Below are 9564 nucleotides of genomic sequence, written 5' to 3' on the forward strand. Positions count from 1 at the left end.
CTGGTGTCCCAAGAATAATCTAATGACCAAAAATTCCAGCCACGCTAGAGGCCTAAGTCATCACGAAGGCCACCTAGAGGCTATACACAGTATGTCCCAGACTTACTAGAAAGCTTCTCTACCCTAGGCCTAGGGTTTTTTTTAAAGAGCTTCAAGAACTCGGAGGGGGAGGGGTGCAAGTCAATGTACTATCCTGTATGACAGCTGGGAGGCTAGTCATAAGAACCGTGGCTGTGAAATGCCAACCCCTTATCCCAAAAGAAAGGCTGCCCAGGCTGTACCTGGAAAATTAGGGTCCTCCCAGCCGACTGACCTTCCAATAAGTCAGTGTGAAGATTTTCACAGTCTGGTAGCAGAAAAACTTGGAACTGAATGGCTGGTGTGGACCTGAACGACTAACCCACCCACGTGGCAGAAGCTAGCCCCACAGGGTGGACTGGGGCAGCCCAGCTCACGTTGTAGAAGTTCCTATGTCCCACAGGGACTGCAGCAGCAGCTCACAAGGTGGAAGACTGTGAATCCTGCAGCAGCCAGCAGGTGGCGGTGGTTCTGCAGTGGGTCACGGTAAGTCTGGGAGCCGGTTGGACAGCGGCCTTGATCAATCAGAGTAGTTAGAAGCTGTTAGAAGGTCTGACTGAGTGCCTCTTCCCGGCTCCCTCCTGCCAGTCCTGGTGAGCTACAGGCTAGGCTGAGGGGCTGGAACGCACTTTGTTCCCAGCTGGCAGGGTGGCTCCTCAGACCGCAGCGCAAGTTCCCCTGGACGCTGGTTGAAGCTATAGTGTGGATGGCCATGGTGAGGGTCTTGGAGTTCCCCCGCAGTGGCTGTAGCTCAGCAGCTGGGGCAAGCCCTTGCCCACTGGTCAGTTTGCTCAGAGTTCAGTTGTAGCAGCCCTCCTGCTACAGTCCATGTGGCCACAATTGGCCACAGTCTTCCCCCACCTGCTCCTGGCTGCCACGACTGGTGCCACGGTTGCTGGTGGCTGCCACTGAGTTCCCAGGTTTTGGCACCAGTGTTGTGTTGGATGGTGGCTCCCATCCAGATAGGTCACACCAGGCCAAAGCAGTTCCACATGGCAGAGGTTTTATTAGGGAAGAACAGGGACAAAGAGGAGAGAGACAAGGGGGAAAAGGGTCTAAGGTGGGGAAAGGTTGGCCTTTTATCTAGGCTGTGACTTAGGTAGTTGTCAGGTGACTGTGAGGAGGGGGCTCCAGAAGATGTGCAGGGTTGTCATGGAAACAGATGTCACCTATGTGTGACATTCCTGAATTTGGAGCCAGTTTGCCAAACTGGCTCTGGATAGCAACATTTGTACCATTGGTTATGAGAAAAAATAAGGTTAAAGCTAATGTCCGAGTAGTAGTTTTATTGGAGACTATTGACAAGACTGCCCTCCATGCAGATAAGGTTACTTGGAAAAGTGATGTGAAATTATGTTTTTCTCTCTATAATTTCTGATTGGATCAAGTTTCAGGTCTTTGCTTCATTCATTCACTTCTATCTTACTTCTTTAGCACCCTTTCTTGACTTGTGTATCCTGTTTCTTCTGTTTGCCTAACGTCAAGGATGAGATGTAACTCGGAACATGGAAAAGATGGCTCAGCAATTAGGAGTGCACAACACTCCTGCAGGAGACCAAGGAAAAGTTCCTAGTACCATATCAAGCAGCCCATATGTGCCTATATCTCTATTTCTGAGAGAGTAGTGACCTTTTATATTCTCTGTGAGTTCTATACTGCTTGGCACATACACATTCACATTTCGAAATATGTACATATTATTTAAAAGGATATAAACTGTTTCCACAAAATAAAATTTAGGCAGAGTTTGAGGAACTGTGATCCATAGTCACCCTTAGCAATGAGCCTCATTACCCCTGTAGAAAGTGTGTGCTTAAGGGTCTTCCCTAGGGGTAGGGGGAGAGGAAGTCCTCAAATAGAGGCTGGGATGATTAATCTTATAGATTCTCTAGAGAAAACAGAGATTCCAGTACTTAAATATGAATATTTCTAAATGAATATCATTTTCAGGTAAGAATCAAACATTCTTCATGTTATTAATTTTAAGTTACCTATAACAGACTCATTTCGTAATATTAATCTTAGCACAAGGAGTTAGGAAATGGAAGTCAGGTACTGCAGATCAGCTCAGGATGAGTCTGCCATGGGATCCTTCAAGATAAGAAGAAAGAGTCCTTGGTTTATGCTAGCACTTACACAATACACATTCTCTAAAATGAGCTTAGAAGAAAAAAAGAAAGGTAATAAGTGGATTAGAGTGAAACAGACAGACACACACACACACAAACAGAGAAAAAAGGCAGACACACACACACACACACACACACACACACACACACACACTGTAGGAAGCTCTCTAATTTCAGTGTGGGACCACCTTATTCTGGCCTAACCTGCAAGTGGAGACAGCAGCAGCAGGAGGAGTGAGAAGAGCAGGTAATGGATCCTCATGACTGAAGCCTGGTGAGGTGCAGAGATGCAGAGGGATTTGAGCTGAGTGCTTTGTATAGTGCCAGGAGCTGCCTCCTGCCTAGAATTCTACACTGACAAGCACACCAGGTATTACAGTTATGAAACTCAGAGCACCTAAATTTCTAGTTAAGGAGTGGCACGATGAGAAAACACTCAGTGTCTTTTATAAAAATGGGGGCAGTCTCAGGTGATTTCTTTCTACACTGCTCACCAAGAGCAGCTTCCTGTCCTACTTCTCAGGTGCAAGGGTCCCATGCAGTCCTGGGGCAGACTTACTGGTTACAGTTGGATCTTACATGCTTGTACCTCAGACATTTCACTTGTACATCTCAGATTATGGTAACAGGCATAGACCTCAGTAGGGATCTATTTTACCTAGTTCCATTTGGGCTTGGGCACACTCAGCTGCTGGATGCAACAGAATATGATACAAGTCAAGGTTCCACATGCTTTCTGAGAGAAGTACATGGGCATAGTTTCATATAGTTTAAATAAAATTATACAACAAATGTTTGATTGTGCTTATTTGCCTAACCAAGGGTTGGGAAAGCAAACTCAGGGAGTATTAGAGCCCATTATCGCTACCCATAGAAAAGCTAAAACAGGTCTAGAGGAGTTTTAGTGGAAACCATTGACAAGACTGCCCTCCATACAGATAAGATTACTTGGAAAAGGGATGTTTCTGTATGGGTTGATCAGTGGATTCTCACTTCAGAAAAAATTCTGGCCACTTAACAACTAGTGCAGGAACAATTGCAAGCTGGCCACATTGAACCTTCTAGTTCCCCCTGGAACTCACAAAATATCAGGCAAGTGGAGATTGTTGCAAGATTTATCAAAGGTTAATGAAACTTATGGGGCCATTACAACCTGTCTCAACTACCCCAGCTGCCATTACAAAAAAAAAATAGGTATAAAATTATCATATATTTGAAAGATTGTTTATATACTTTTCCTTTGCTTCATGATGACTGTGAAAGGTTTGCATTTAGTGTGCCGACTTGTAATTTTAAAGTATCCATGAAGCGATATCATTGGAGTGTTTTGCCTCAAGGAATGGTTAATAGCCCTACACTGTGCCAAAAATTTGTTGGTGCTTCAATACAAGAGGTTAGGACTTTGAGTACTTCTGTGTATATTATTCATTATACGGACGTTTTATTAGCTGATCATTCTGAAAGAATTTTACTACAGTCCTTTGCTCTTATACAACAAGCTTTAAAATCTTGGGTATTAGTTGTTGCTCCAGAAAAGATTCAAAGACAATATCCTTTTCAATATTTGGGTCATCAGTTATACCCTAAGCAGATCGTGGTGCAGAAAATTCAAATAAGAAAAGATAACTTACTTACTTTAAATGATTTTCATAAGTTGTTAGGAGATGTTAATTGGCTAAAATCTCACCTTAAGCTCACCACAGGAGAGCTTAAGCCTCTGTTTGATATTCTCAAGAGGGATGCAAATCCTAATTCTCTAATTAACTGCTGAAGACAAATACCTTTTGAGAAAGAAGAGGAAGCTATTAGCCAACAACAGATACGGTATATACTGTAATCAATTGTTGGATGCTTGCATCTGTGCTACAGCACATGTACCCACAGCATTTCTTTGCAAATGGGACCCTTGATATGGATTGATTGATCTTTCTTCTTCTCCAAAAAAGTGTTAATACTCTATTATGGAGCTGTCACCATGCTGATACAGGATTGTAGGATAGACTCTCCAAAGTATTTTGGGACAGAACCTGGTGAAATATTTGTTCCTTATTCCAAACAGCATTAAACGGTTATTGCAGAACACTGATATTCAGCCTATTACATGTGCAAATATTTCAGGCAAAATTGATAATCATTATCCAAAAGAAAGATTGTTACAGTTTGCCTACATGTTATTTTTTTTATTTCCTGTAAATTTCCTGTAAATTTACAATTTAGTAAATTTACATGATTCAATTTGGAATCATTCAGTCCATAGAAAATGCACTTAATGTATTTATAGATAGCTCATCTAATGGGAAGGTGTATATTAAATTGGATCACGTGTTCATTCTCTTGAGTTTCCCCCTGCTTCAGAACAAGTAATTGAACATTGTGCTGTTGCTGTTGTTTTAGAAATGCTGCAAAATCAAGCTTTTAATTTGTATACTGATAGCCAATATATAGCTCATGGTTTACAATTGCTTGAAACTGTTCCTTTTTTAGATAGTGTTAATTCTCAAATTTTGCAACTGTTTATACAAATACAACTTAATTTGAGAGAACATACTGTCCCTTCCTTTATAGGATATTTAAGAGCTCATACTGGATTTCCTGGACCCCATAGAGAGGACAACATCACAGCAGATATTTGCATACAAGGCAGATCATAGGCTTTACACAGGAAAAATTAGCCAAACATTCTCATTTTTTTACATCATCAAAATAGTAACAGCTTGAGACAACTATAGTATTTCTAGCGAATGCACAGATCAAACCGGAAACAGTTGTCCTCAATGTCCTCAGGTTCTTCCTATAGCACATAAAGATATAGACCCTTGAGGACTGGTACTTAATAAATTATGGCAAAAGGATGTTACTCATATTTCTACTTTTGGAAAATTAAAATATATACATATGAATATTGATACCTTTTCAAGCTTTCTAGTTGCAACTGCATTAACAGGAGACGCAACTAAAAATGTAATTAGTCATTGGTTGCGTAGTTTTTCTATGCTTGGAATTCAAAATAAGATTACAACAGATAATGGAACTGGCTACTACAGCAGAGCATTTGAGACTTTCTGTCGACAATTTAATACTATCCATATTACTAGGATTCCTTATAATCCTCAAGGACAAGGTATTATGGAATGAACCCATGGAACATTAAAGCAATACCTTCGTTAAGAAAAAAAAAGCGTTATATTCCCATACATCACAAAACTATTTAAATCATGCTTTTTTTATTAAATTTTTTAAAATTTAGATTTTGATGGATGTTCAGCTGCTGAGCATTTTTGGCATCCTTACACTTCCACTACCTATGCTTCAGTGAAATGGAAGGATCCTATGACAGGCCAATGGGATGGTCTCAACCCTGTACTCATATGGGAAAGAGGGCATGTATGTGTTTTTTCACAGGAAGAACATGGGATTCAATGTCTGCCAGAAAAGTAGATGCAACAAATGGAACAACTCCACCCTCCCGCTGATTCCCTTTCTGAAATGATGATAGTTAGCACACATTCTGATGTCCACTGGACCTATGTTGCTGACCCACCGCTGACACATTCAGCAGTAGGATTCAAACTGAAGATTCTCATGACCAGTAATAATACTCAATTTCTTGGTTCTCCCTGGACAGGGGAGTCAACTTACAAGACGATAATGACTTTCAATTCATTTGGTGATGGGATTCCTGTTTGCTTTGTGAAGAATAGTAAGAATGATGGGTGTATTTCAATGTTTCCTCAAATTTGGAAGAAAAACGTTTCACAAACTATAACTCAAAGCCTAGAGATAGGGATTCCTAAACATTATGAAGGACCTGCCCCTGATCTTCATGAGATGTGGCCTTGTGGGTCTGAATCCAGACAGAATGTGGAACTGGCATTTAACAAATTTATTACATGGAAAGAATGTTGTAGTCAACCCCCAATGTAGTTTAATGTTTGCAATAAAATTCGAGTTATTGACTGGGAAGGGAATCAATCCAACACTGGGCAAAGGGAGATGTCCATAGGCCTTTGGCAATCAGAAGGAGGCCATTTCCAACAGCATATCTTGAAGTTAGCTGTACCTCTTTATGAAATTACATTGGCTATAGAGAAAATTGTGACAGGATCTGGATTTCGAACAAATGTTAGTGCGTGTGTTAAGGTTCCTAATCTTTTATTAATTGTCCATGTTAAAATTACTTTTGTTTCTTCTATGGTATTTAATGTATGTTGTATTGGTTGCACACTTTCTAACTGTGTTAGTATATTGAAATCTGTCTTTTTTTCTTTTTAATCCTCACTCCTGCCTTATAAAACCTGTTGACTGACTAAGCTGGCTTGGTCAAGTGAATACATGTATTCATGTGTGTAAAGGCTGATTGTTTTCTTCCATGACCCTATTTTTAAAATTATAATTATTACTATTATTATTAATTTTATTTGTATGATATTTTTCATGTATGCACTGTGTAAATGGTTGCCATAAAAGTCAAAAGACACTGCTGTGTCCTCTGGTAGTGGAGTTAGAGAATGTGATCAAAGAACTTTAATTTGGTTTATTTTGTGCATCTTCATGGAAGAGCAAATTCTGGCAATTTATTTGTCTCACTGGTTCTTGGTCTTTTTATCGTTTTTATCTTGCAGCATCTGACTTTAGCATGACCACAATTGCCAATCTGTCGAAAACCACGAGCACACGGTCCCCAGCATATGCCTCCTTTGGTCATGCATGTTATTGGATTGTTGATACTTTGGGTAAAGGCTGGAAGAAGTAAGAAAAACACGTGTTAGAATTGAAAGCCTCAGGTCAGAAATACCGATCACTGTGCTACCGTGCTCAGTAAATCCCAGCAGGCTTCCCCACCCCCAAACCTGCGATGTCAGTTTTAGCAGGACTGAGTCCAATTCTGGCCACTGCTGCTGTCTAAAGAGTGCTGGTTTTCCTAGAACACAAATGTTGAAGGGTCTGGTCCACCCCTGACTGATTGGAACTTTCAGAGCCAACAGGCTCCATCTCAGGAAAGACTCTGTGTGAGTCCTCAGCTGTCTCACCGAAGCCTTACACTCCTTTTCCACACTCAAGTCACCTGTACTAATATCAGAAAGAGGCATTGGGTATGAGTGTGTACACACATGTGTGCAGACACATAAAGAGGGTAGAGGTTGACACAGGATGTGTTCATCAATTGCTCTCTGCTTCATTGTTAGAGACAGAGTCTCTCACTGAACCTGGAACTGACCGAGTAGGTTTGGCTGTCTGTCTGGCCAGATGTGCACCAGAAACTCTCTCTGCTTCTGCATGGATACTGGGATCCAAACTCAGATCTTCATACTTGTACAACAATTACTTTTGATCACTGAGCCATCTTCCTGTTTTTCACTAAGGTGTTTTAACTTCCAGGTACCTACTTCAAACTAAGTATTGGACCCGAAGTTCAGGGTATAGGATTTGCTTAATGATAATGTGATTCCTAAGTAACTTACAATGAAAATCAAAAGTAAAACTGAACATTTTTTGATAGCTTCTAATGTCTAAAACCAGGTCTTAATCTCATCCTTCTTTTTTCTGCCCTCCCTTCTTCATATTCACCTAAATGTCAGACAGATTGTGTGTTTAAATATCTCATGCAACAGAGATGGTCCTCTGTAAACCAGAACCCATCAATAAAATTAGTGAAATTATGTTTTTCTCTTCATAATTTCTGTTTGATGCAGTTTGAGGCCTTTGCTTCATTCATTCACTTCATGTTCTCTCTTAATTTTTAGTTCCCTCTCTTGAGTAGAGTATCCCTTTTCTTCTGTTTACATAATGTCAAGGATGAAGTACAATCTGGAGTCTGGAAAGATGGCTCAGCAGTTAGGAGTGCACATCGCTCCTGCAGAAGACCTGGGATAAGTTCCTAGAACCATATCAGGCAGTCCATAGGTGGCTATAACTGCATCTCTGAGATATTAGATGTCCTTTTATGGCCTCTGTGGGTACTGTAGTGCTTGGCACATACTCATACACAGATTCATATATGTATACATAATTTAAAAGCATATAAACCTTTTCTAAAAAAATAAAATTTAGGTAGAGCATGGGAAGCTGTGATCCATAGCCTCCCTGAGCTATGAGCCTCGTTATCCCTGTAGACAGTGTGTGCTTAAGGGTCTTCTATATGGGAAGGCAGAGAAAAAGTTGTCAAATAGAGGCTGGACTGGTTATTCTGAAGGATTCTCTAGAGCAAACAGAGACTCTACCCCTTAAATATAAAGATTTGTAATTGAATATCTTTTTTCAGATATGAATCAAACATTCTTCATGTTATTACTTTTAAACTACCTATAAGAAACTTGTTTCATTATCTTAATCTTAGCACCAGGAGTTAGGAAATGGAAGTCTGGTACTGTAGATCAGCTCAGTGTGAGTCTATGTTAGGTTCCTTCAAGATAAAAAGAAAGAGTCCTTGGTTTGTATTAGTACTTACACAACACACATTGTCTAAAATGAGCTTAGAAGAAAGAAAGGAAGGAAGGAAGGCAGGCAATAAGTAGATTAGAGACAGAGAGACAGAGACAGACAAAAACAGACAAGCACACTTAGAGAAGGAGACAAAAAGGCACACACAGAGACATGCAGACATACACACTTGGTTGGGAGATGTTTCTCATTTCAGTGAGAAGACCACCTTATTCCCTGTCTCACCTGCAAGTGGAGACATCAGCAGCAGGAGGAATGAGAAGAGCAGGTAATGGATCCTCATGACTGAAGTCTGGTGAGATGCAGAGATGCAGAGGGACATGAACTCAGTGCTTTATATAGTGCCAGGAGCTGCCTCTTGCATAGGATTCTACACTGACTAGAACCACAGGAATTACAGTTATGAAACTCAGAGCACCTTAAGTCCCTTGTCAAGGAGTGGCCCTTTAAGAGCACCCTCAGTCTTATGAGTTCCTCCTGCACTGCTCACCAAGAGCAGCTTTCTGCTCTACTTCTTAGGTGCAAGAGGCCCATGCTGTCCTGGGACAGACTTACTGGTTACAATTAGACCTTACTTGCCTGTACCTCAGACACGTGACTTAGTTATCTCAGAGTCTGGCAACAGGCTTAGGCCTCAGTGGGGACTAATTTCTCCTAGATCCCTCTGGGCTTGGTCATACTCAGATGCTAAATGCAACAGAATGAGCCAACTCAAGGTTCCACAAGCTTTTTGAGGGCAGAACGTGGGCCTCATCCCATAGATTTCTCCAAGTTACTGCACAAAGGTGAAATTCATTTACTATTAAAAACCTCCAGCAACTCACCATCCACCCAATGTGATGCATGTGGAGTCAGATAGGTGTTCAGTTTCCTGTTTCAGAGAAAGCAATGAGTTGGTAACATGTTACCTGAACAT

The 9564-nt window shown here is 40.8% G+C and overlaps 1 protein-coding gene across 1 annotated transcript; it reads right to left on the reverse strand.

Annotated features, from left to right (window-relative positions):
• Positions 1-6577: 6577 nt before the first annotated feature.
• On the reverse strand, positions 6578-8954 carry LOC114616180 (beta-defensin 4-like). The gene is made up of 2 exons (XM_028761696.1): positions 8874-8954; positions 6578-6947 (listed from the first exon to the last, which is right to left on the reverse strand). Exons 1-2 carry the CDS (start codon positions 8929-8931, stop codon positions 6757-6759), a joined length of 249 nt encoding a protein of 82 aa, XP_028617529.1. The 5' UTR covers positions 8932-8954; the 3' UTR covers positions 6578-6756.
• Between the last annotated feature and the right edge of the window lie 610 nt (positions 8955-9564).

The sequence above is a fragment of the Grammomys surdaster genome, unplaced genomic scaffold (genome assembly GCF_004785775.1).
Source record: "Grammomys surdaster isolate TR1022 unplaced genomic scaffold, NIH_TR_1.0 308853, whole genome shotgun sequence".
NCBI lineage: Eukaryota > Metazoa > Chordata > Mammalia > Rodentia > Muridae > Grammomys > Grammomys surdaster.

Bases quoted from the DNA above. Each gene is read 5' to 3' on its own strand.
- LOC114616180 (XM_028761696.1), bottom strand. From the start codon at position 8,931: ATGAGGATCCATTACCTGCTCTTCTCATTCCTCCTGCTGCTGATGTCT. The intron at 6,948-8,873 runs GTGAGACAGGGA...TACTTCTTCCAG, and splicing joins GCTGATGTCTCCACTTGCAG to CCTTTACCCAAAGTATCAAC.